The sequence below is a fragment of the Caloenas nicobarica genome, chromosome 1, assembly GCF_036013445.1.
Source record: "Caloenas nicobarica isolate bCalNic1 chromosome 1, bCalNic1.hap1, whole genome shotgun sequence".
NCBI lineage: Eukaryota > Metazoa > Chordata > Aves > Columbiformes > Columbidae > Caloenas > Caloenas nicobarica.
This window is the reverse complement of record NC_088245.1, coordinates 192,879,755-192,906,502: the sequence shown is the minus strand read 5'-3', so window position 1 is coordinate 192,906,502 and position 26,748 is coordinate 192,879,755. Positions and strand designations below refer to the sequence as shown.

Sequence of the window (26,748 nt, the reverse complement as noted above, 5' to 3'; positions counted from 1 at the left end):
TGTTATTCCATGAACACTTCCCAGCAGGCAGCCTTCAGCACACATTGCCTGCATGTGGGGCTGCTGCCCTGGGGCTCCTGTTTGCACTCTGGTGAGTCCGGTGCTGGGGGCAGCCTTGAAATCACCTGCAACACAGAAGGCAGCCAGACCTACTGCTTCTGAGCAGCCAGACCTACTGCTTCTGAGCTGCCAGACCTACTGCTTCTGAGCAGCCAAAGCGCTCATCACTCGCCACATCCTCTTATTTCTGATCAAAGGTTTGGTCAGCCTGATGGTTGCTCACGTAACTCCTATTAACTTGCAGTGGGGCCACACAGAGGAATGAGTCAGTCATCCACCATTGAGATGCTCACTTTAGATCATTAAAACCAAGGCGGTTATGAAAGAAAAAGTCCTGCTCGAATTTAAAATACTTAGTAATTTGATGAGAAAATATGTGTGTGATTTGTATTTGTGTCTGGAAGTTTCCCTAGCGTGAAAGCCTTTAAAGGAAAACCAGATCTTTCTTGCAATGTATGTCCTTTTATGTTATGCAGCCTCGTCTGTGGACTGCAGTGATGTCAAAAATGTACATGGAGTGATTGCATCCTGTCTGTGTCCTGCAAGAATGACTTTGAAATTAAGATGTTTCATCTCTACAGTCATATCCTGATCAACAAACTCAGTCAATAAATAAATACATTTAGTGACAAACCTAGCTTTTTCTGTAAGCTGCAGTTAAACAGGAACTTGATTTGGTTTTTGTATTCACATCTATTCTATAATAATGAATCCAGAACTACAATATCTGAATACCCATTATAAGATCAGAGAAACCTTTGTGGTACCCATTTTCCTAAAAATGATTTAAAAAACCCAGTCCTCCATCCTTTTTCTTTTGAAGTCTTTGCTTTAAGCCTAAGAACTGAATACAAAGGGCCGGAACTTCGGTTGAGAATGTTGTTTTTTTTAAAGTAGTGAACCCATTTTGCCCAAGAAAGGCGAAAATGGAGTATAAACACGTCAATTTTTAAAGTATTTTTTTCCAAAGCTGAGTGTGTCATTAAATCATATATAAAATTACCTTTTTTTTTTTTTTTTGTAAAATGTGGTGTCTAATTGTCACATATGAAATTTGTACCACCAGGGCAATTTGGGGCAAAATCTTAAAGGGTTGAATGAGCTACAGCTCTCAGAAGAAATATGTAAGAGATACACCAGACACAAACCTTTGGCGATGCATTGAAATACGTGGAAAACCTTCTCATGATTGTTGGAAAGTCTTTCAAAGTTCTTTAACTGCTAGTTAATATTGACCTTGTTACCATACTGTCATTGTTGCTATTAATACCTGCCTACTAAGACAGCATTTACATACCATTCTCAGAATTAATTTCCAGAGATTAACTTAACGCGGCCTGTCCCTGTCCATCGCTGGCAGGAGGTCAGGGCCCTGAGGGCTGCCCGAGGTCCCCGGCAGAGCAGCGCACCCACCACCTCTGGTCCACACAAGGACACTCCATGGCTGGCCCACCACCCGAGGCCGTGTTTACCTCAGGAATCATCGCTGCCTCGTTTCACCACCTCAGTGCTGGGACAGTGCTGAGATCACCCAAGCTCTCTGCTTTTGCTTGCCTGTGGCCCACCGAGAGGGTGTGTTTGACAGGGAAAAGCGCCCCAAACTCAACACCCCACCAGCCAATTCCAGCTCCTGCTGAGGGCCAGGGTGTTACCAGAACAGCTGGGGTTTGCCAGCATGTGGGAACAGTGTGGTAAGCCTACGGGCAACACCCCTGAACGCGGCCAAGCCACGGCCCAGGATGGGGCAGGGCCGGCGAGGGAACCCCAACTCCGCGAAAAACCAGCCGCCAGCGCCCGCCGCGCCCTGTGCGCAGGCGCGGCCCCGCCCCCGAGAGGCCCCGCCCCCGAGAGGGCCCGCCCCTGCATGCGAGGCCCCGCCCCTTCTCGCGCAGCCGCTGGGCGGGCGGGCTGCCGTTCTCTCCTTGCGTCTGACGCGACGCGCTGGGGCGGAGCGGAAGTGAGGAGGCGGAGGAGGCGGAAGTGGCTCAGTGCGTGAGGCCAAGATGGTGAGTGCGGGCAGGTGGCGGCGCCGCCGAGGCACGGGACGCTGTTTTCGTCGCGGGGACGGACCGGCGCAGGCGTGTACCTGTCTGCTGCGCCCTGCTCGTTGGGGTCTCCGGGGGTGGCAGCCGTTGGGCGAGGGGCGCTGGGGCTGTGCTGAGTCATGGGGGTCCGGCGCGGCCATGGCGGGCGCTCGTGCTGCCGGGTCGGGGCGCCTCAGCGGGCGTGGGGGAGGCGTCCCTCGTGCCCCCGGCAAGGCCCGCTCTCCGCTGCGCGTCGCCATGGCTGGGGTTAAAACCCTTGTCCTGGGAGCGGGGGGGACGGGCAGGCCGAGGCCCCGACGATCCCCAGCACAGGGGCTTCGTGCGCCGCAGCCAGCGCGGCAGCTCCCGCGGAGGGAGGTCGTGTCGTGTCGTGTCGCGATCCTCTGGTGGCTGGCAGCCGTGTGACCACCTGGGAGGGACTGAGGACTGGCGTGGCTTGAGGTTGTTACTTTTGGGGAGTATTTAATGGCCTTCTCCATATGATTGACGTTCACTTTGATCTTCCCTCTTGTCACATCTCCCAGGTAATGTGTCTCTTTCATGTTGTCACTTACAGCGATCTCAGAAAGGCCTGATCAGTGTTGAGTAGGTTAGTTGGTAGATGCTTTACATGTACATAATAGCTGGTATTTTAGGGTTTTCTAATAGCTGTTAGGTTATTGACTGTTAACGCATTCATACAGAAGACCTTAACTGCAAGGATGAATTTTCTGTTTGATCCAACAGTGCTGCTGGAGGAAACTCCTGCATTGAACAGCTCATCACTGTCACCTTCTAGAGATTATTGGTCTCACCTTCCAGAATCTATTATACATTAGCCTGTTGGTGGAGCAATTTGTATGAACCATCCTAAAATCACTTCAATAAAGTCACGTGGGTTCACATGAAATTAGTGGTCTGCATTAAGATGGCTTTACTTAGTAGGTCTGTGGAGGTGTGTTTTTCTGGCCTTCTGCTACAAGTTACTGTTTTTCCTTTGCTCTTTCTGTTAACTGGCATAATAAGCAGCTTGAATACACCTTGTCCTCTTTATGGCAGTTTTAAACCATGGATAAAATCAATATGATCCTACTTGATTATGTCTGTACTGAAGTAAATGAAGGAATGCTCAGACATGTACCTTCCTGTCTTGTCAGCTGAGCGTGACCTGCCTTCTTCCTTCCATCCCTCCAGCCCAGGGTGGGAATGAACAAGGGGTAATTGCAGGTTTAACTGTTTCAGCCAGATCAAAAAAATGTATTATCAGTACCTTTAACTGTTATCAGACTCTCTGAAAGAATTCTAATTTAGTGTGGATTTTGTGTTTTGGTGGTGTGCGTGGTGGCTTTTTTTTCCTAAGATGCTCTAAAGTCTTGGGCTCACCTACAAGTAGTTTAAGGAGTCTTTGAGTACTTTGTTTCATTTACTTGGCTATTGCCCATATGAAAGGGGTCTGGTTCTGTTAAAGTAATCCTCACTTTTTTTGTTCCAGAATTCCAGAGGCGCTTCTTCTCTGTTGAAGGATAGTATCCCACTTCCTGACTTTTCAGCTTCAGGAGCGTTTGAAGGTCATGATCTTCTGCATAGAGGGTACGCTTTACTTTTTCTTGTTGAAATGTGCCATAACCAATGTTGAACTTAAGATATAGGGGAAAAGTATGTGTTGAATCTTGGCTTTTTAAAGAAGATTCTTGGAAGGTGTGTCGCAAAAGCTGTAGCCTAAAGGGCATGTATTTAATCAGTTTGTCTTTCAAGCGTGAATTTTCTGTGAAACATCACCTCAGGAAGTAGAAAGCATAAATGGACTTTTACCTGTGTGATCCTGCTCTTTAGAAAAGAGATGGCAAAGTATTAATAATTATTAAATATATGCTAGTTTTAATATACATGTGTATGAGTGTGCAGTAGCACTGTGGAAGATGGTTAATTTCAGCATTGGTACAAAAAGTAAAGTTAATATAGTAAAAATAGTGGGTTTGGGTTTTGCCATTGTACATGAGTGCAAAACTATGTAATTGTCTTGGATAATGAATCTAAAATAGGTTCATGGAGTTTAAAATGTGGGTGATACAACTATGAGTGGTGGGAGGAGGTATGTACAATATTCAGTTGCTAAAGCTTGGAGACTTCTAAAATCCGATACTTTGTAACTTGGACATAATTTAATCTATGACGTTTTCATTTATTACTATTTTTCTCTATTTCTGAAGGGAGCTGGGGAAGAAAAGCTGTTATTCTGTTTTGTCAAACACAAAGAAAAACAATGCCTGAAACTTAAGTTATTTTTTCTTCTGGTAGTGCTGTAGTTAGAGGTCTTATTTCCTGCTTCACTATTAAGCTCTTTTTTTTTTTTTTTTTTTTTTTTAGTTCAAACTGTGGTGATTGTGTGTCTCTGTGGACTGATGTTTGTATCTGAGATGAGTTTTGGAATGCAACTTTAAAAACTATATCCCAATTAATTTGAAGTTCAATTTTTTTACTTGTATTTCTAGCTTTACAAGCGTGAAAAGTGAATTGTTGCCCAGCCACCCACTGGAACCATCAGAAAAAAATGTAAGTATAATGTTAAATGTAGCCATCTTCATTCTTAACTAATTATGAAGTTTAAATTAACAATGTGGTTACTGGGATTGCTTTGTGCTGTAACAAGTAATGAGCAGGGTCTTGCTGTTAACAGAATAATGATGTTCAGCAATAGCAACATTTTATTTATACAAATAACATTGCTGTCAAATTTGTTCAGTGTTAACCTCCCACTTGTAACTTTTCATTTCGAGTACATAAGTGTGCTTCCAAGTCAGGATTTACTTGGTAAGATTTAATAATCTCAAAGTTATTAAGCAAGTTATTTATGCATCCTATGTAGTTGAGGGAGGGCACGCCTGTCAGCTCTGGAAGGCTGATCTTCCCATTTTGTCTATGTTTATCATATATCTTCATTTTCAGACTTTCAGACTTGGTTGTTATGAAGAAAATGCATGTTATACCTTTGACTAGTATTTTCCTGTTGGTTTTTGAAATCCCTTCGCATGAATGTGATGTTCTCACAGTAGTAGTCTTCTGTCATGGTGATTGAGTCCACATTTTAAAATAAGAGTTTCCTATTTTTCTTTACAATAGTGTATTGTGTGAGCATTACAGGCATGGAGTCACTACTATAAAAGCCAAAATTGAGACTGGATTACTCAAACTGAAGTTTAACATTAAGCATAAGTTACTTTTGTGTACTTAAGTATTCATGAGTCAGCATTTTTTCATGAAAAGAACCCTCTGTTAAATAGATAAGTGCATTTTCTTCATCTTACTGATCAATTTCAGAGCAGTTGGTAAAATTATCAGCTTTTGCTTTTCAGAATCGTATGGAGTATATGTGGTGCTTTGTCTTCCAGCTTCATCAGAAAAGAAGTATTTCAAGTGTTATTGAGTAGAGTCTTTCATGGCTAACAATAACATCAATTATGGCTTTCAAGTTCGTATTCTTACTTTAAACCAGACTTAGCTCGCAATTTGTGCTGACAGAATTATAGTAAAGTAGTGCAAAACCACACCACTCGGTGGTGTTACATGCCCTGATCATCAAAAATAACAAAATAAAATTGCTACTACTGATGTGTAATAAAATCTAGGAAAAAGTAATTTCAGTTTCATAACACAAATATTACTGCATCACTATCTTTCAAATACATTTGAGACACATATATGTAAAAATTAGGTGATTCTGCCATAAGTTTAATAACCATGTTTGTTTAAGTAGGATGTCACAAATCTCTTGTATGGCTGTACTTGAAAGTAGCTTGTTCTTAAAAAAACAATGTTTTTTGTGATAGTTCCAGTTAAATCAAGATAAAACAAACTTCACGACGCTGAGAAATATTCAAGGACTCCATGCATCTCTAAAGCTGCAGATGGAATTCAGAGCAGTGAAACAGGTAGGCATTTAACTAGTATAACTTAAACCACTTGAAGAATTTTTTGTCTTAGCACATGCTTTCAGAGAGACATGTTTCTTTTTTGGTAACCTTATGTTTCCAAAAGAAATTCTTTCACTGGACTGCTTTTATTAAAACCAGCCAACCAAACGTTGCAATGAACGTTTTCCAGAACAGTCAATATGCTAAAGCCTTTCAGCTGCTGTTCTTTTATTGGTTACTTGGTGAAGTTGTAACTGCTCTAGGTTTTCTGTGGACCAGCTTCTTGTAAGCCTTCAGAGAAAAGCAGGAAGAATAGAGTATTCATTCCTAAAATACTCTCCTTTGTGGAACATATGACCTTCATGGGAAGGAACCTCTGCATTTGTAGGGAAAAAAGACTTGGGGGTCTGAAGCAGATAGTAATCAGGGAGTGGATGTAGAGGTAATGCAAAGCCTGAAGCAGAGAATTTGCTACGTGCTTATGATTGTTCTGCAGGCTTTTTTGTAAGATCAGGGCAGGTCTACAGGGAGTTAAGTTCAAAGGTTTTAACTTGTAACTGGGGAGCTGAGTCTGCTTCCTTTTCCTTCTTATCTCCTAGGATGGAGAGTAACTGGAGGGAGGCTGACTTTGTCTCTTAGGAACATGGAAAGCTCATTGGTCATAGTAAACTTCTTTTGCCTTGTTAAAGGTTGCCAAGCTATTAAGAGTTGTTTTTCCAAGTGAGCTGGAGCAATTTTATACTCCCAGTGGATCAGGTGCTGCTGAACCACAGTGAGCTGTGTTAAACTTGGCAGAAATTACTGGTCCTGAAGATGTGAAAGTCAGACAGGATGTATGAAAACATCCCTTGATCTCAGCCCTGCTGTCTTATGAGGAGAATCTTTTTCCTAACTTACGTTAGCACATGGCAGAAAATGAGGCAGGTGGCGATGTCCTGCTAGTGTGTCTCTGCAGGTATTCTTAGGGGATGATAGGTAGGAGAGATATGGTGATTAGAAGGCTTTTCACTCCCAGCTTCACGTTTCATGTTAAATAAACAGGTTCTCTTGTGGTTTAATTTCACCTTTCTAAGATATTTACTGGAATAGTGTATTTGAACTTCTGTCAGTTTTACCAGTAGTGGTTATGGAAATCTTTGACATATTTTGCATGTAAAGAGGTAGCTACGTGATAATTTTATGGTTGTAAAATATGGTTGTAAAATGGTTGTAAAATATGTCTGTGGTATAATTGAAGTATCACTACTAGTAGTGAATTTATTTGTGAGGACAGATATGCCATTCTTGGCGTTCTCAGAATACTTAGGAATACTCAGAGTACTTAGGAATACTTAGTCACCCAATACTGATGTTAGTGTGTAGATGTGTTTGCAGTGAGCCTTCCCAGCTTTGTGATAACAGAGGAGAAAAACCAACAAACTTTTTTTTTTTTAAACTACACCATTCCCTGTAGTAGCAACACTGCAGTGAAAGCTACAAATCTAGTGAAAGGCTGTTTTTTTCAAAACAGAGAAATAAATAATAGAAGATAGTGGTGTCAGGTAGATTTTGCTGTCTATGTGTGCCAGTAGTTCTGTTATTTTGTCATTGCTTTTGAAGGGAAGGAACTTTGCCTGTCGCTATTCTCAGTCACTTCAGACTGAGAAGTCCAAATAGAAAACACCTCAATTTCAGACTTGCAAAAACTTGAACTCTTGTTGTCTTTTTACAGGTCCAGCGTCTTCCATTTCTTCACAGCTCAAACATAGCACTGGATACTCTGAGGGGAAATGATGAATGCATCAGTTTTGAGGATATCCTTAATGGTAAATACATTTGTTTTGAATGTTATGTAAACATTTAAAGGTAAAATTTGGGAATTTTTAAGTTCTTTGCCTCTGTGGAATATGAGAAACACACAAAATACAAAGAACAAATTGAATTATTAAAGGCAAAGAAGCACTAGAGGAAGGAGAAATAAATGTAGTTCAGCTTCTAGTTGTGTGGAAATTACTCTGAAATATTGAGTAAGTCAGCATTTGCTTGCAGGCTGGGTTTCTAAAGGAGTAGATTATACATTTAGGTTCTATGCCTGTTTCCCCAGAACCTTTTGAACTAGTTGAACAGATTTTGACAGGTGGAGGTTACAAAGATACAAAGTTTAAGTTCTGTAAATAAAAAGAAAGAAAGGCTACAGGAGAGATGCCAAACTAATGAACCAGAGATGTGGCCAGGGGAAGGCTCCCTCAAACTAACTCAACAGTTTGTGTTTGTGTGGTGGGCTACTGACTGTTAGTATGTGTAGACTAGAATAAACATGGAAAAATACTTTAAAAAAATTATGTATTCCTAGCTGGTAGTTAAGGACCTGGAATGAGACAGAGGGTGTTTTGAGGTAGGACTAGAGAATGGAAAGAGCCAGAGAGATGAGAAACTGGAAATAAGGGAGGGCTAAGTGGAGTCTAGAGGCATGATGTAAATCTGGGATTATGTTCCGAGGTGGATTTACAGGGAGCAAGGGAAGGAATCTTAGATTATTGTGGTTCAGGGAGTACAGCAATGTCAAATACAATCTATAGGAACTTGGTTATTTACTGTTGATCGTAACAAGCTGTTATGTATTTATAGAGTGCTGAGGAGTGAGTAGTTAGCTAAAGTGGTTTTCATAAGGTTCTATTTATTGGCTGGGCCTGTATTAGGTAATTTTGGTGTCTCTAGAGGAATGAAAGTCATTGATATGTTTTATTTATGGAAGGAAAACACAACAATACACTCACAGAAAACATGTATTTCTTTGAAAGTACAATCACAACATTTTTTTTCTGGCCTTGGATTTTGTTTGTTTGTTTTTTCTTTTGTATGGAAAGTTCATAGTGTCAGTATTGGTATCTTGTGTCCTCTGCCCATTCCTTGATAACCTTTGAGAACAGTGGCTAATGTCAGCCATACTTTACAGAACAGAAGAAATCTTAGAGATATTTAAGGGCATATAATTTTTGTGAAACTAGGCAGTTAGGTGGAGAAGAGAAACCACAGGTGTGTCCCAACCAGGAGAAAGGCAGGAGTGTGAGCTATTGTGTAGAGAAGTTGCATTGGAAATATATGTGGGGCACCTATAGAGAAAAGCTGTGGTCAGACTTGTGTTTGCTTACACACAATTCATTCAGTCTTGAGATTCAGCGTATAGGAGACTGTACTTACATAGAACTGGTTAGTTTTACTTGAAGTGTGTGTGTCATAAGGTGTGAAACACCTTATGAAACACTATTCCACATAGATGTATTGGTTATCTGATCATTGCTTTGGATAGAGACTTTTAAATTAAACCTGCATTGTGCAACACTGTCAAAAATCAATTGAGTAACTGTTGCACTTAGCATTAGAAAGAAAAAAAAAAAAAAGGAAAAAAAGTTCACATTAATCGTTATTGTTGGTGTTTGTAACTTTGTAAAAGCCTAATGTTGTCAACTTTTTTTTTTTTTTTCCAGATCCTTCACAGAGTGAGGTTATGGGAGAACCACACATGATGACTGAATACAAGCTTGGTTTATTGTAACAAAATGTACTCCACAAAAATGTTTTGTGCGTGTCTTTATACAGATCTAAATACCTGATACTAAATTGACACTCACAGTGTTAAACAATCCTACAGTTATGATTTGCCTTCCTTGATGAAAAGGCACATTAAATGTTTAAAGTCTATAAATTGTTCTGTGCTTGTTGTCAATTATATAAATGTCCTGTAAGTAGGTAGTTTAAATAATGTCTCTTCGTACACTGCTCAGGACAATGGCTTCTTAACTATGGAAATGCTATATGTGTATACAAGAATTACAAAAATACCCGTGCATTTTAAAACTGATTACTGTAGGTAAATGCATTAATGGATGTTCTTGCAGAAGAACTTTTTAAGGGGGAAAAGAAGGTATTTTCCATTGAGTAACAGTTTGTTCATGAAAATTTCATACACTTTTTAAAGTATTGAATAAAAGTTTGCTGTAAATGCTCTTGCGTTCCAAAATACATTTAATTTTAAATCAAGAATCTCTTATCCACAACACAAACAGTGGCGTTCCTTTTTTTTTTTCAGTATCTTTAAAGATCCTTAACTTCTGCACTGCCTATGGAATTCTGCTACATACATTTTCTCCCCCATTGACTGTTGTTTGTGAGATAAGCTTCTCTGTAGAATTGGAAGTGTCACTGTAAGAAGGGGAGTGAAAAGTCTTGATTTTTTTCATCTGTGTCCCCGAGAGGATATTCTGGTTTCCGAAACTAGAAGCATGTTCTGATTGGAGTTTAAAGAAATATTTTAAAATCCATTTGGGAACATAATCCAGAAGAGCACTCCTAGATCTAGGTATTTCAGTATTCAGAGATTGTCTTCTGGGGGATTTCAGGTCTGCTTTCCTACCAGCACTGTTCCAGGAACAGGGGTGCAGGAAACAAGGAGCCATCCCATAGTTGTACACGGTTACTGGTACCCTGTAGCTCCCTGCCTCATGTAGTTGGCCTTTCCTGGTGTTGCCTGAAGAGTGGATGCTATTGTGTCTGAGCAGAACTACATTAACACAAGTAATTTAGTTGAGTTTCTCATTAGTGAAGCAAAGAGTGGCCACAGATTAGGAGGCCGGATCTGATTTCTAGGTGGTTTTGTTCAAGGATTAGTATACTTCCTAACAATCTTGGGTGAGATCAAGCCATGATCAGAGCAAGGAAGTTGCATTGTTCATTATGTTTGTAAGGACGCTAATTTTAGGGGTTAGCCAGGCTGAAAAGCAAACAGTATGTGTAAGAGGTCCATGTAAGAATTTATGCTGTTAATAAAATAATGGGAGTCAAACAGGACCGAGGCAAAGAGCTTTCAAGATAAAAAGGAAGGGTTGCCCTTGCTCAGTGTTGCAGTGGATTGGGCTGTGGATGGGTCTTTCTGGCCCAGCCTCTTCTCCCCGTTTTGTAGAAGCCTCATTCGGTGAGACAGGCGCTGCGAGCAGCAGCTGGTGGAGGCACACCAAGTGGGGTGTGCTGACGAGTGTACGGGGACAGCCCCAACCTGGACAAGGGAAGAAGGTGCTTGCAGATCCACTGGTCTGACAGATGGAACACAAGCCCCATGGTTTTGCAGAAAGCAGTGCTGGCCCTGCCCTGCAATTCCCCCCCTCCTCCTGGTGCTGATGTTCTGGGCAGCATCCTTTCCTCACCCCAAGCACAGGAGGGAGGCAAAAGCACATCTTCCTGCACTCCTGTTTGTTTGTTATGACCACAAAAAAATAGATGATACCATAGTGCTGCTGCTTCTGTTTACATAGACTTTCTTCCACCAGTCATCCCATTTGCAATTTGTCAAAAAACAAAGCAAGAACTACAAATACAACATAGTTTAAAAACCAGACTTCATTATTAATTTATGTCAAAATAATTTGCACTTATATACAAATAGAACAACTATTATAAACTTGGAGGGTTTTGATTTAATAATCTGAAGTGCATTAGTACCTGGTTTCCCCAGCTTGCACTGCACTAGGCACTTTAAAAAACACAGTTCATATCCTTCATGTGTTTTGACTTAAACTTAGAGCCAGTTCTGAATGCTGTGTCTACCAGAAAAACTTTATAAACAGCAAGTATTTTGTACAGCAAAATGAAACCATAACAAAGCCATACCTGAAGCGTAGATGTTTGTTCTCATTTGGACCAACATACCACCACTATGGAGTGGCCTTGCTTTGTTGCTATTAAATACCTTCTGAGTGCTAGCAGAGGTGTGCATTGAAGAAGTGAATGCACACACCCTTTCATTTGCTCTACTTTTTCCAGGCAGTTTTGTGTGAAAACAGTTAAAAGTCTTACATAACTGCCTAATGAAGAGGCAAGGAAGACAATGTAATCTTTGTGCTGAAATCCTTTACATCAGTGTTTTCTTAATCTCTCTACAAATACTCATTATGTTTTGGACCCATTGATTATTGTAAAACTCTGCTTGCTTCTCCCAACAAGTTGGCAGCAACTTGGGCACCTCAAGGGAGGAGAGTTAAGCAGTTTTAGTTACTGGCTGGTGGTTAAACTAGCTAGGAAAAGCTAATGATCTTTAATTGCCAACATCAGCCTTGGTAGTTCAGGACAGAAGCGTAAGGATTGTTAACTGTGTAAATATTCATTCCCTCTGTCCTGGATAAACCAAACTTTTCACCACTGATGGGTAGGTAATGGTCCCTTAGGTAGTATACACTCTCCTTTACCTTATTTGAACCCTCTTCCAAACTTCTCAGCGATCACAATACACAGCTTAGAAACACTTGTTCAAACAAAAAGGATCTGCAATAGTATCACAATGTGGTACTAATTGTTTTGGTGGAGTACCACTGAACAGCTCTGCACAAGTGCTCTGTTCATAGGATGCATATTAATGGCTGTAAATAGATCATTGCTTATACAGCATATGCTATGTCTGTCATCATTCTTATCCTATGCTGTGTGTATGGGAAGTCAATTCCCACATCATGGTTGCTTTCCTACAGTTTTCCTTCTGTGAGTGTCAACTACTTTACATTATTTTGATTTCTCTACCTAATCTGTTTTGGGGGAAGAGAGTCACATACAACCTACCTGTACTTTCAGGGATCAGAACAGTATTAGCTGTCCAGCTCTCTCTGAAAAAACACATGGAAGTGTGCATTCCAGAAGCTAATACTCTGGATAATTGCTACTTAAAGATCTCAAGCAAAAAGGTGAAGAGTCAATGCAGAAACTGATTTATAATTTTGGCAGTGTCACCAGTTTGCGCTGTGGCCCTGAGCAAGTTAGTGTTGGTTTCTCTCTCTCTCTGCAACAAGAATAATATGTGTTATGGAAGGAGGTTCTTAACAGCATTTGTGAAGCGCTTTGAAGATGCGAAATGCTATTCAAGTGCTCAAAAATTATGCTGCATTCATTGCAAGGTGATCAGATGCATGATTCAGATTTGGTCAGGGTTATTTAAATTCAAAGATCCACTGAAAAGCAATGCTATTACAGCCTGTCACTAGAAGAAACATTTAAGCTAAGTACAGCCAACTTAACCAGAAAACAAGAAATATCTCTGGGACAGAAAATAGAGGTGTCTGTATGCAGTCCCTAATATATGGAAAATGATAAAAATAAATGTGCAATATAGCCCCTAAAAAATGTAGGCATAGGCCTAACTTCACACTCCGCAAGGTGGAAATTTTCTATATATGATGGTTCTGTGTGAAAATCCATTTTAAGAACTAAGTCACAGGCAAGGTCCACACATCATACATTAAACTTGCTCAAACACTCTCTTCTAACTGCAAAACAGTAAATCTGCTTACAGCAGGTTCAAGTACTGACTCCAGTTTGGCTGCTTGCTGAAAAAAATACCTTTCTGTTTAGTAATTTTAGACACGTTTGTGGGCTTCAGCATTAAGACAGGCCTTTTAAGATGTACAAAGTGGACCACATCCTCAGCTGACAGGAGCTCCACTGGCTTCAGCAGAATTGTCAGCACCCTCCGAGTTGATAGGCTTATCTCTGTCACCCCACTCAGAATGATACAAGATGTATCACAATCCACAGCTGACATTCTCAAACTTGAGAAAGGTCAAGTGGAAAGAGAGCATCATTCTACCTTACTTTTTTTTTTTTTTCATGTTGAAAGCAGCACTAAAATCTCCATTGCCAGCCTATTCGCATAGTTAAGATCTAGCTTAATTCAAGTGCTAAAAAGAGACTGGATAAAGAGTGCTACCAATTTAGTGCTTATTGCTGCATGGCCACTTCTGCAACTGCTGTGTTATCACTGTGGTCTCTGTATGACATAATGGTCTCTGCCACCGCACGTCAGGTTAGAAAACACAGGTAGGAGAATCCTTTGTTCAACTATCAACGCTCTCTATGCTGGATACTTCTTCAGGTACAAGCAGAGCCAAGTCTTCCCCATTCCAGCTTGTGCACAGAAGCCAGCTGTAAGACACAGATAAGACAGGTATGTTTAGCTGATAGTTAAGTATAGCATGTTGACTCAGCACCAGCACACACAGATAACTCTGTTACAGCCATCTTCCGTGGCACAAAGCTGTTGACCTATCTTAGAAAACAAAAGCAATGATGGTACTTGTCCTTATTACACAAATTAGACAAATTACTGCTGTCTTTTCTAAGTATTAAACTCCTGTGCCTGATTTATTACAGACTAGAACAAGTACCCTTTCTGCTCTCAAATAGTAACATGGCATGACACTCTCAAAATAAAGGTTTTAAAGAAAGGTTATACAAAGGGTGAGATATCTGAGACACTAATGACAGAAGGGAAAGAAAAATAACTTCCAAAAATCTACAATGATGATGGGCCAGTCCTGATTGCAGGATGGACTAGTTGACGGTAAACATCTGTTACCTGTTGTACGGAAGAGAGTCCTTTCTTAACAGAAACTTTCTCTACCATTCATCAGTGAACTAAACTAAAACTAATGTTTAATAAAACAAGTATTTACTGGGCCTTTGTTAATACAACTGAATTCCTCATTTTTTTATTACTTTACTGAAAAGTATTCTCCACACATACAAGACCGCTTTGCTTCAACTCCCTCAGGTTTGAGACTCATCACTACCTTAGTCTTAAGTTACCATTAGTGCACCTTTTCTGAATAGACCATGTAAAATACTGTAGTCAGGCAGGCACAGACTTGAAGATTATGTAAAATGTTCTAAATCTATAGCATTATCACTGCCTATTTAAAACCTAAAATGCAGCTAATGTAGAGATAAAAGGTGACTGACAAAGTCTAAGCATTAGGAAAAAAGAAGTCTCCAGCAAGAGCACCGCTCTCTTAAGAAAATCAGCTATTTCCCCTGAATATAAATCTATGTAATGAAAAGTGAACTTTCTGTCATTTAGACCTATGTTCCAGCATCCTAAAAAGCCATAATTTATACTGGAAATAATGTAAAATGAACTTAGCTTTTTTGAATACTCATGACTAATGACCTTTCACTGTCAGTTTCACCAGATGGTCATTAGATATGATTAGATGCAAATGCTACAGAGGCATAATTTTAAAACATGTCTAGAGGGAGGTAGGATCAGGGCCAGACATGGCTGATGATGGAAAATCTCCAGCAAGGTGTAAGGGAGTACGTGTTGAAGAAAGAAAAAACAGGAAACTACAGCTACCAGCAGCTGCAGAGCCACCCCCGTCAGAGACTGGTCACAAGCCCCACTGAGAGAATGCAGCCCCCCGTAGCCTGGGCTCCCCCTCTCCTATCTGATCCCCCCAGGAAGACGCTGCCACGTCCCCTTGTTTCAGCTCTGCCCCGCTCCTAGCAGCTCCCTGTACCTTCCACAGCCCTGCTAGATACGAGCAGCTCCTGAACTGGTGGAAGCTAAAGGGAAGGCTACACGCAAAATACACCCAGTGCACCAGAAAAGACTGAAGTTTGAGAACTACTGCATTAAACCATTCTGCTGAACTCGTGTCAAAACAGAAATTACTGGTAAAAGCGGCCAGAAGCACCATCCTGGCCTTCTGATCTGTACTTACCACAGGACAGACAGTGGAATTAGGCACAGCCCTGCTGATAAGAGGAAGCTAAAGCCTGAAAACCATGCAACAGTAGCTGCATAGAGAATGTTAAAAACTGAAAGTGAAATAGTGCCGGTCACGACTTCTAAACAGGCAATACAAGCAAAGACAGCACCTGCCAAAAACAAATGGATGGATTACAAACAAAACAAAACTAAAACTATCTCAAAGTACTAAAGTTTTTTAAACTTGTTTTGAAAGATCTATCTACAATATTTTAGCAAGTATGCAAATAACAAGCACCTGAGTATCACATCTTTTCTATGAAAGTGTCTGCAGTGCAGGCTCCTACAAAAGAATAGTTTTTTAAACAGAAAAAAACCCCCACATTTTGCTCACGGAAACTATTTTTCTGTGCTACTATTCTATCACCGTATCTACTTTCTTGAATCTGCTTATCACATGAAGTTCAAAATGTTCATCCTCACTAACTGTGTTCTGCACATCTCTGTCCTTTACCCCTTCCACTTCTCCTCTTGATTCTCACTCTACCGTTTCATTTTTCTTCCTCTCTGATCTTCACCCTCAAAAGGCTTTGATCCAAAAAAGACTGCTTATTCAACACATAACCGTCCTCTTGTCATTTTTGAAAAGAAGCAATTTTTTTTGCACTGAACTACCCATTGGGGTGGCCATCTATCCCATCAGTGTCAGAGCACGTTTTCCCAAGCCATGCTCATATTCATGGGACCACAAACGAAATCACAATAGGTAAGCAGAAAAAGGATGACGAGAGGCAATCTGATTCCTGCATCAAACTACATGAGTAGCCAAAGCCCTGAAGAATGCCAAGAAACTACAAAAACAGAGGTGTATGTTAGTATGGTTCAGTACAAAGAGATCTTCGCTTTAGTGTATAAAGATATGTCTTTTAAAAAATAAATCCAAACAACTCAGGTGAATGCTTCTAGAAAGTATATGCTCTGATTACAGCAAAATATGGGATACTAGAGCCGTATTTTGAGGTCTGACTTATTTTTCTGTGTTCCATATGGAAAGCACTCTGGGAAGTAATATGTGACATCTTTTGGGACACATTTAAGTAGCCACAGGCACCCATGAAGCTGAGCACATAGCTCAGGATCCGAGTCTTTAGTTGTTTTCCAGTGCTTTGAAGGTTGACCACCTACTGCTTACTTTTGAAATTATCAAGTGTGACATTGACTAAACAACAGATTTATATGTTTCTCTGTATGTCAAAATCTTGTGAATGTAGAAGAGCTTGTGAAATCACATCTGTGTAAATCTTGAGCATTCCTCTTCTTCAAGCTCACCATGGTCTTTATTTTTAAAGCAATATCTCCTTTGAAGGTTAACACTTGCGATAGTTTTTAAACACAATGTTGTTTATATTAACTTAAAAATCAAAAGGCATTAATATCATGACATAGGGTCATATTATATGGAACTTCAAAGAAAAGCAGTCTTAAATACCAATATGTATCTATTTGTTTAAAGGTAATCTTGGTGTATCTGTTCTGAAATACCATATTATTGTATTGTTTAGAAATAATTTCCACTCACCCTGTTCACCAGGGAGAACCACTTTTGACAGCATGGATCGGAGAACAGGAATAGGCATCATGCAGAGCAAAGATGGCACTCTTACTGTAAAGCAATGAATCGGTCATGAGACACAGAAGTAATAAAACACCAGGATTTTACAAATACATTGCAAATGAATTAGTCACATACTTTTGAATGCTCAGTTCCCCAAACAGTAAAAGGGAATAGAAAAATCAAACTGGAAGTGCACTGAGACACAATTATCCAAGCACAGAGAAATTAGTAAATCCAATGTGTGTTGCACTAAAACCAAACAATAAGAAAGTAATTCCATTGACTCTCTGCACACTTCATCTTTTAATTAAATCCTAAATTAGTCTGACCCAACCTTGTCTATTCTACTTCTCTATGACTCTTCCAAGATGGTAAATCCAATATTTCCCAACTGCACTCACTACAGATAACATAGCAGTATTTTCATATATATTGCTGACCACGGAACGCCTTATTCTGAACTCACCTAAAAACATGAGCAGGGTAGTTTTGGCAAAGGCAGCCATGACCATTCCTCCAATGTAAGAAAATATCCCAATAAAGACAATATAAATGTCTTTGAGACATTTAGAAAATAAGTAAACTCCTAAAAAACTGCTCAGAGAGACAGAAGTGAATGCAGCTGCTCCATATCCAATGTATACTTCATTCCAGCAGAGCGGCTCACCCAGTTCATACAGTGTAAAAAGTGAACTCCCACCAAACGCAGTGAACAAATAAGTCATAAATGTAAAAAGTAACACAATGATTAAAATTCTCTTTTTATAAGGTGCAGTTTTAAAAAGCATGTACACTCCAGAAAATGTCTCTCTCAAAACTTCTTTGTAAGACGCTGGTGCCTGGTGCTGGAGTTCAGATACGTCTACTGTATCTTCCAGAAGAAATATAATATAGATAATATTAATGGCATGAAGGAGAGATACTGTCACAAATGTCCATGTAAAGCCTGTTCCTCTCAGAAAGTAGCCAGATAACAGTCCTGCCAATCCAGATACCATTCCAATAATCAAATCCACCACTGCTATTCGTGTTGTCTTCTGCTTCTCATCATGACACACGTCTGCTATAAAAGCAAAGCCTCCTCCAAGGAAAGTTGCCATACTCCCAAACAGTCCAGTAAAAAACGCAACCACAAATAGGATAGAGAGTGACAAGGAAAAATAAGATATTGCTGTGAGGCAAATATTAGCAATCAAAGCTCCCATTGATGGTAGAACTAAAGACCTTTTGCGTCCCTGGCGATCCCCATTAGATACAATGACAAAGGCAACTATAAGGCTGGGAACTGCTCCAGTTAAGTCCAATTGCATATTAAAAACAGAGGCTTTTTCTTGAACTTCCTGCAAAGAGAAAATAAAAATAATCATAAATACTATAATACCTTGTAAAAAAATTAAAATATATAATTTATAATAATATTAAGCTTACATAATTATTAGCATGCAACACGATGTATAGCACAATATCTGTTTATATATTATAAATTATATTATTATAAAAGATAATATAGACAAAATAATTTTAAGAGTATATAACTTTACATTATGCTATAATAAAATACAGTACGTGACTATGTTTATAAGAATGCATTATATTAAAATAATTGCTAATACAAAGGAATTGCATATTCAAAGACTCCTGCTTTTGTAATTTTACCTTTGATATTCCTCAAAGATCCCTTGTTACATTTTAAGCCAAAACTTATTTCTTAAGATACAGTCTTACTAGTACTCTTGACAGAGGAGTTTCAATACAGACAAGAAAACAATACTCTTGAATGTGCATTTACAAGAGCTAGTGCTTATACTGTAAGTACATCCTTCAGTACACAGTTTTGCAAAAGGACACTGGGCCTATTTTAATCTGTCAGAAATCTGTAGTAAAACAATCTTTGATTGAGGAACACACTCCATGCTCTCTAGTCACAGGAGATTTTTTTTTTTCCTAAATAATCCTACCGAAAGGGTTACAAAGAAACAATTCACTGACTAGCACATTGTGCAAGTAAACAGATCAGGATTTGCTCTGACGTCCCAGTGTACAATATTAATAATGACAACAAGAAGCACAAATGTGAAACACAGCATTAAAAATCATACTGACTTAGAGATATGTGAATTAACTAATTTTTAAAACACTGGAAAGCTCTGAGTTCAGAAACTGTCCAGATCAGTGATCTCTCTACAGACATGATACAGCAGGTATTCACATAAGAAACAGCAGCTAACACTGTGACAATAAACTGTCAACACCTATTTTGGGAAAAATTTCTGAGTTCTTTTTAACAGAAGTACATAAATCAAATGTAGCTGAAAAATGACCAGTTAACAGAACATGAATGGCTGTAGAAAAAAGAACTAAAGTCAATTAAAAAAAAAAAATACTATCTTGTTATGAAGCCAGCTGCTAAATGATGTTGAGCAAGCTAATTCAGATCTTGCTTTTAATGTATGGATGCAGGCAAGACAGACAGCAGCCCCAATGACAACCACCTGGTCAGAGAGAAGAGCCGCAGGGGAAAAGGAAGTAAATTCATTCACACAAACCCTTTATAAGATAAACTTTCAGATGCAGAGAGTGAAGTCACTCTGAAAGTTTTCTTCATGTTTTCCAAGGTATCGTACTGACTTGGACAGGGGTTGCACTCTTCAATCGGTAGCAGCTACAGCCGTCTAAGTCTTCCCAAGCCATTCTCAGCCTGTATTCAAGCCATCGATATTCCACATTTCAGGTGTTTCCTCCGTAGCTAACATAATACCCACTGAGTGGCATCCAAAAGATGAAAAAAACCCTAGAATTTGCAGGAAGGTACTTTGGGCAATTTTAAAAGCTGCCGAATACTTTATAAATTCATATTTGTATTTACAGGCAAAGACCATGATTTTCTAGTTCAATCTGTTCGTTTGTTACAAGATACCAGGTTTATTGCAAAAGGACAATTCAGCTGATCTTGAGGCCCTCAAGATCCCCAGAACTCCAGAGTCTTTTACTCTCTTCCCTTACGGTGCCTGACTACCTTAGGATTCATGGTGCTCTGTCCACTGGCCAGCACCGTAGACACCCTGGGAGGGTCAAAAGCAGGAAAACAGAACAAACGGAGATGGAAAACGATACTCTGGTCTCTAACTTCTCCCCTACTGACAAAGAGAACTCTGTGTAGCCGCAGGCATTGCTTCTTCACTAGGATCGTCAAGTTCGAAGACATGATTGTCAAAGAAATGCTAATCCATTAGAAATAAAACTAAATGTTATTACGTCGTCTTAACCCACATTAACCATACAACACAAATGTTATTGCCGAACAATAATGAAGTGTAAAACTGAAGGAATAAAACAACAAGAACTTGGGGTCCATTGTTTTGAAAGAAGCTGTGCAACATAAAGGACGTGGCTACACATCTAGATACCACAAATGACCATAACCTTGCTGCCATAAATGACTTGTTGTCTACTGACAAGAAGACTAAAAGTCAGAAGTACAGGTATACTCCATTTATAGTTTAAGGCGCTCAACTGCCTACTTTATGAATTTATAAAGTCAATGGAAAGGATAACAGAAAAGGATAAGTCAAACCCTCAGTTGCTTTCATATCATGTAAGTCTACTAAATAATTAATGGAACTACAAAAATTTGAAGAGAAAAGTCTAGTTTTTTAATCTGCAAATTTACTCTACTCTGAAAAAAATACTCACGGTGGACAGAAACAATTCTTAACAATCACAGATTTCAAAATTAAAAGAATGAAAACAAAGAAGCAAATTACTTACATAAGGTTTAAATGAAGAGAGAAGTGTAGCACCTGAGGCTGAACAATGTACAGGACATCATAAACTGACAGGCTCATAAAATTAAAAAATATTACTAAGTAGCAAAGGAAGATGCCTGGGTTAGATAATAAATAAACCAGATGATAAATAATATTTAATGATTAATAAGATAGCTCTTTCTGAGCTAAAAAAAAAAAAAAATATCCAAGCCAGTGATTGGAATGCTTCAGCTAGTATTCAAATGACCTTTGAACTCATTTATTATAAAATTATTAATTTCCTTCAAATTGTAAGAAAAAATAATCTAAATGCTGCAAAGACTATCAATTTTGAACTATTTGCTACTTTTTTGCAGGCTCCAAGTGATTTTTGTCTTCAATTCCCTTCTATATTTTGTTTTAAAGTAGGTGAGATTAGTAAAAATCTTCTCCATTCTCAGAACAGAAGGACTTAAACTAAATTAACTATTAAGGGAGGTGTTCTTCTGAAAGGTAATGCCAAATAGAGCCTGTCAAGAACACTCCTAACTAAGTCAGTTAGGATGGTCTTGAAAAATCTGGAACACTTCACGTATCCTGAGCAAAGGGCTTGGGACTGCGTTACTGGATCTGCTGTCTTCCCCAGACACAGCACTATTACTCAGCACAGAGACCAAATTCCACTGAAATTAATGGGCATTTTACATTCTTACACTATGGTAGCAAGTGTGGTATCAAAACGCAGGCGAGACATCCAGACAAGAGCATGATTGTTCAAAAGCTCATGCCCTGCTGGCAAGCATTGAAATGGCAGGAATGGAAATTTGGCAGGAAAGGGAAATGAGGAAGTTCTATTGGCCATGAATCAGCTATGGTCTTGAGGGATTAATGCTCTCAAAGATCAAGTTAATTATACTTTGTATCCTTTATGCCAAAAAAACTGTAATGTGTGAATTTGCCACCACATCAATCAGAGACGTTGTCTAAACTCCAGCTGAAACTAAGCACCCTGCTTCAGTGTTCTGCAAAAAGAAATATGAAGTCTTATAACCTGAGCAGAGGCGATCACAATTTGAAAATCAGCTTGAATTTGGGGGGTTTCTAGCAAATGCAAAGTGCAGAAACGTTTGTGAAACATAGGTTTCTTGATGGGCTCTGCAATTATACCTATATGCACCACAAATGGTTTTATGAGAGTTGTGCCTCCCATTGACACGACACTGTATGACAAAATGTACATACACAGTACTAAATGAGGAGCTAATACTAAAGAAAACATTTGGGGGAGTAACATACAAGCATTACTCAGACAATAATTGGCCATTATCTCCAAATTAATTCCAATGGGTGGCACACATTACCCTCCTCGGCTGATGAGTCAGCCCAGAAAGCACGTTGGGCTACAATTCTATTGACCTTTTTACTTTCACATTCTTTCTACTAAGACCAGCTTCTGTCACACAAGGAAGAACCTACTCCATGCTAAAAAACCTGAATTATTTGATTGTCTTCAATGGAAGCATGTACCATTAAAAATTCCTTTATATATGACAAATGAAGTAGCTAAGCTCAGCTGTTCAGTCTTGTGCATACACAGCACATCAGAGATTCAAATCTGGGATGTGAGCAAAAATTTTCAGGTGCCACCTCTTCAGCAGCATAGGGGAATTGCAGCTGACTGTTTCCATAACTCCATCTTCCGTGTAATTCTGCAGACTGAGTCATCCACTTTTCTGACTCTACAGTGGTTTCATGTTCCACTTAATCCAACCTAACTGCCAGTTGTTGTTGCCAAGGGCAGTTCTGTTGTACCTCTTCTGCAAATGTGCTCCTGCTATCCCCATGTTAGATACAGCAATCATGTGGCCAGAGTGTGTCAGAGCAGTGAAGAAAACACCACCACTCAAGAAACAAGAAACTCAGAAAAAGATATGAGCTTTCTGTTGAATCAGCACTCATATCAAATCGAAACCATAGCCTGTAACTGTGAAATTGCAAGATATATAACATGTTGGGGGGACAACAAGGGGAGAGGGGAAAGGAAAATGTATGATCATCTCTTCCGCTGGCATCTCACAGTTAGCTCTGCTTAAGTGTAGCATTAAAACTGCACTGAAGTGCAAGGGAAGAGATTTCAGTCAACAACTAGCTATCCAGCATGCTGAACTACGAAAAAGTGCTAAAAAAGTAACTGACCATAGGATGCTGTCATCTTGACGCCTTTGTATTTCAACAAGGCAGACAAGCACAGCTATGAATGGTAAATCATCATTTAGGTTTGATTGTGCAAAGGTCAATTAAACATTTTTTCACATTTTAAAAATACAACATTTTAAATTTTAAATCCTCCCATTCTTCACACTTTTAATTCCTCTGAAATAAATGTATTCCAAGCTAGATCTTATTCTTGGAAATTACGGAACATTTGCTGGAGTTTGCTCAGTTACAGAGAGCATTGAAAGTCATGGAGAAAACTGATGGCTCATAAACACATGCCCAGCCCCTGCTGGAAGGAGAAGCCTTCAGTGGTACCCATTGCCATGTCAGGCCAATGCATATTTGGGCACGATCCTCTGAGATTATTTTAAACTCCCATTAAAATATGAATTTACCTCAGCATCTTCCTGGAGACAAATCTTTGTCTTTAAAGCACTACAACTACCTACAGTGCAACACAAGAGCAATGTAAAGTGACAGCAGTTTACGATACTACTGCTTTTCTATATATAAAAGGCTAAGTAAGGTTATATAAAAGGAGGTTATGTTGAGACAGCAGCTGATGGCTGCAAGTTTATTTGCAGTAGTATTTTTTCTCCCCTCTTACCTTCTGCTTGATATAAGTGGGGCTACTTTTATTCTGCTCACAGGAAGTGGCATTGCTATTGCTTACGAAAGTGGAGTTGTACTCTTCCTCCCACAGCCGCCGGTAGATGAACTGCTGCACCAGCGGGCTTGTCAAGTAAGACGCAAACATGTAGACGAAAATGACGGGCTCCACGCACAAAACCTTCCTCATGTCTGGGTTCGGCGTTTTTTCCTGCGCAGCACAAAACAGAACACAACTACTCACGGCGTGAAAGGAAAACACCCGGCCCGCCGGCTCGGCTGCTGACAGCCCCCACCTGCCCGGGGGACCCACCAGCGAGCCCCCCAGCGCCCCTGCCCCGCCGGCACTGGCAGCGCCCCTGCCCGCTCCCCGCCGAGGTCACGCAGCGCCGGCGGCGCGCCACACCGAGAGGCGGGACGGGCCCGACGGCGCGTCCCTGAGCGGAGGAGTGTCCCCCGCGCCCCGCCCGCCCGGCGCCGCCCCCGGGCCGCGGAGAGGACGAAGCGGAGCGCCGCCATCTCGCCCCGGTGGCGGCGGCGGCTGCTCGGCGTCCCTCAGCCCCGCGGGCTGGCGCTGCGGGCCGAGCCTGGGCGGGCCGCCACACGACCGCCCGGCGTGGCGGGTCTCCCGGGGGGGGCGCGGGGACGTCCGCCGCTCCCCACCCCGCTCCCCGCTGTTCGTACCGGGCCAGGGGACGCGCGGGGTTGCGGCTGGAAGCGCTGACACTCCAGCAGTTCGGCGGTTTCAGCGCCGGACAGCGGCTGTCGCTCCGTGTTCACAGGCCAGGAAGGGTTGTTTCGGCCGGTCGCGCAGCCAGGATGTTTCGTCTCGGCGCTGCCTCGGGCCTCGGTTCGCGGCCCCGCGGGCTCAGCCTGCCCGGGGCGGCTGGCGAGGGCCGTTTCTGCTCCCTGCCGCCGTGTCTTCTGCTCTCAGCTGAGGTTACTAAGAGCCTTTGTTACAGCTGCTTCCCTTCCACGTGCTCTGTTGGCTCCTCGGGTGGGTAAATGCAAGGTTTGTTGGCCACCAGCTGGTCTCCAGTTAATACATCTCATGCTGAGTCCGACATAGCTGGTGCTCTGTGTTGGGGGAGAGGTGTGCTGGCCTGTGTCGCTGTTGGCGCAGCTGCTGTGGCACGGACTTCGGCTCTACAAGAAAGGTCATGCTGGTGCAGCTCCACAGTTGTGATGTTTAGGTAGGACCTCTGCCCACCTTGATGCACACAATGGAGGGAGCATGCCCTGGCATCGGAGTTGTCAAACTGCAGGATGTGTTTTCTTGTACAAACTGCAGAAGCCTTGACTGATGATGGCTGCTCATTGGGTTATGGATGCTGGTTTCTCTTTGCTTTGAGATGGGGTGCTCTGGGGTGAGCAGTGGTACACTGCTCTCTTCTTTCTCTTTGGTGCACTGTCATCCTAAGACACTGAGTAATGATTCTGTCCTCCTTGCAGGTGCGGTACAACAAGGAGAAGTGATATAGTTGGGGAGTCCCAAAGGGCCTCCTTTCAGTCTTAAATACTGTTTTTCTGCTGCAAATGTTGAAAAAAAGAGTCAGATTTGCTAAAAGCACATCAAAACTTCAAAGGTTCCCTGATGTATTTTTTATCTTAAAACAAGAAGTGCAGTTTAATAACTTCATGAATATTCAGTTCCTCCATAAACTGATTTGAAGCCACATTAACTGTAACATGGGTCATATGATCTCAAATAAAGCTTTAATTTGTTTCACTGGCATGTGACATGTCATTCAGTCCCAAATTTAGGGACAACACCATCCTGTCATGTGTCTCTTAGCATAGGATCAACCCAATGTACAAGCTCAGCTGCCCTGATCGTTTACTTCAGATGGTGAGCTGGTTTGGTCTGGCATACAGGCCTGCTCACAGAGATGCACAGCCAGCCAGTAATTCAAAAAAATTGTGACTCTGGCCTGATATCAATGGTAGAGAATATTGTTCTTGTCCTCTACCTATCCAGGTCCAAAGTCTGATTCATCCTGTGACAGTGTTTTGTTTGTCACAAGGTAAAGCAAAGACAATCACGTGAGGGTGGCACACAAGTGGGCTGCTAGATGCAAGGGGCTGTTCAGTTCACTCAGCAGTTGACATTTTTTTGGATGCGGTGAAGAAGGGATTTTAAGCCAGTAGGAACTTTCTGTTGTTCCGCAGAGGGATATTGTCCAGAGCCCCATTAGGTTTCCTGCTGGGTCCAGCTGCACCGAAGAGCGTGTCACTCATGAACACAAACGTCTGAGTGCAGCCCAGGTTGCTGGGCAAAACTCATTTTAGTTCGCAGTCCCTTCAGGCCAGCCTTCCCAGTGCCAAAGAGCGGAGCTCTGCCTCTGCGCTCTGGAGAAGTTCTCTGCTTCTGTCCTTCCTATCTCTGGTAACTGTATTTAACTTTGGGTTTGGGTTTGCAGAGCCAAGTGGCTCCAGCAAAGTTGTGGCCTCACCAATGCTGAATGCAAGGCTGCAGCATGAGCTGGGCACCCAACAGCTGGCTCATAAGTATCTTCTAGTGCTGCAAGGTAACATATACCCCTCACACAGGTGCAATGGAACAGTCTTGGCCCTCCCTTGTTTCTAGGTCCACCTGCAAAGGGAACTAAAAGCAATAGATGTGATTGAACGTTTAAGATCAGACTTGGCCGGGTGATGCTTATGCTTCAAAGCTGAGCATTTCCAAATAAGAGAATACATGGCAAACTCTAATACCTTCCTTTCTCCTCTATTACCAATATTTGTGTTGGCTCAAATTTGAGTGACATGCTGGTGAACAGACTTCACAAAGGTCACAGGCATGTGGTGGCTGCAGCTTTGTTGTTTGCACTGTTTATTTGCTGACATCCTCAGTGTGTGAAGAACTGAAGGAGCACGTGTATTCATTATAGAGGTCAGGCTTTCTGGGAGCACTTGCTAAGCTTCCAATCAAAAAAATCTCAAAACGCAAACAGATTACTGATCTTTGGAGGTGGTACGTTGCTTGTGTGTGAGGGCATGGAAAAAATGAGACGTAATGAGGTTCAAAGTTCAGAGTATTAGGAGACTTTTGAGAGATCCC

General features: G+C 41.1%; 2 protein-coding genes across 3 annotated transcripts; one reads left to right on the top strand and one right to left on the bottom strand.

Moving 5' to 3' along the window:
• The first annotated feature begins 1,989 nt into the window (after positions 1–1,989).
• Positions 1,990–9,979, top strand: POMP (proteasome maturation protein). 2 transcript variants are annotated; one of them, XM_065651865.1, is made up of 6 exons: positions 1,990–2,066; positions 3,577–3,674; positions 4,577–4,637; positions 5,912–6,013; positions 7,707–7,800; positions 9,463–9,979. In XM_065651865.1, the coding sequence occupies exons 1-6, from the start codon at positions 2,064–2,066 to the stop codon at positions 9,528–9,530; spliced, it is 426 nt and encodes a 141-aa protein (XP_065507937.1). In that variant the 5' UTR covers positions 1,990–2,063; the 3' UTR covers positions 9,531–9,979. The 2 variants fall into 2 exon arrangements, with proteins under 2 accessions (XP_065507937.1, XP_065507936.1); XM_065651864.1 differs by lacking the exon at positions 1,990–2,066 and adding an exon at positions 2,841–3,039.
• Positions 9,980–11,347: 1,368 nt separating this feature from the next.
• SLC46A3 (solute carrier family 46 member 3) lies at positions 11,348–24,073 on the bottom strand. Its single transcript, XM_065647896.1, has 6 exons — positions 24,001–24,073; positions 23,686–23,898; positions 17,582–18,455; positions 17,080–17,163; positions 15,514–15,670; positions 11,348–13,936 (listed from the first exon to the last, which is right to left on the bottom strand). The coding sequence occupies exons 2-6, from the start codon at positions 23,875–23,877 to the stop codon at positions 13,849–13,851; spliced, it is 1,395 nt and encodes a 464-aa protein (XP_065503968.1). The 5' UTR covers positions 23,878–23,898; positions 24,001–24,073; the 3' UTR covers positions 11,348–13,848.
• Positions 24,074–26,748: the final 2,675 nt, after the last annotated feature.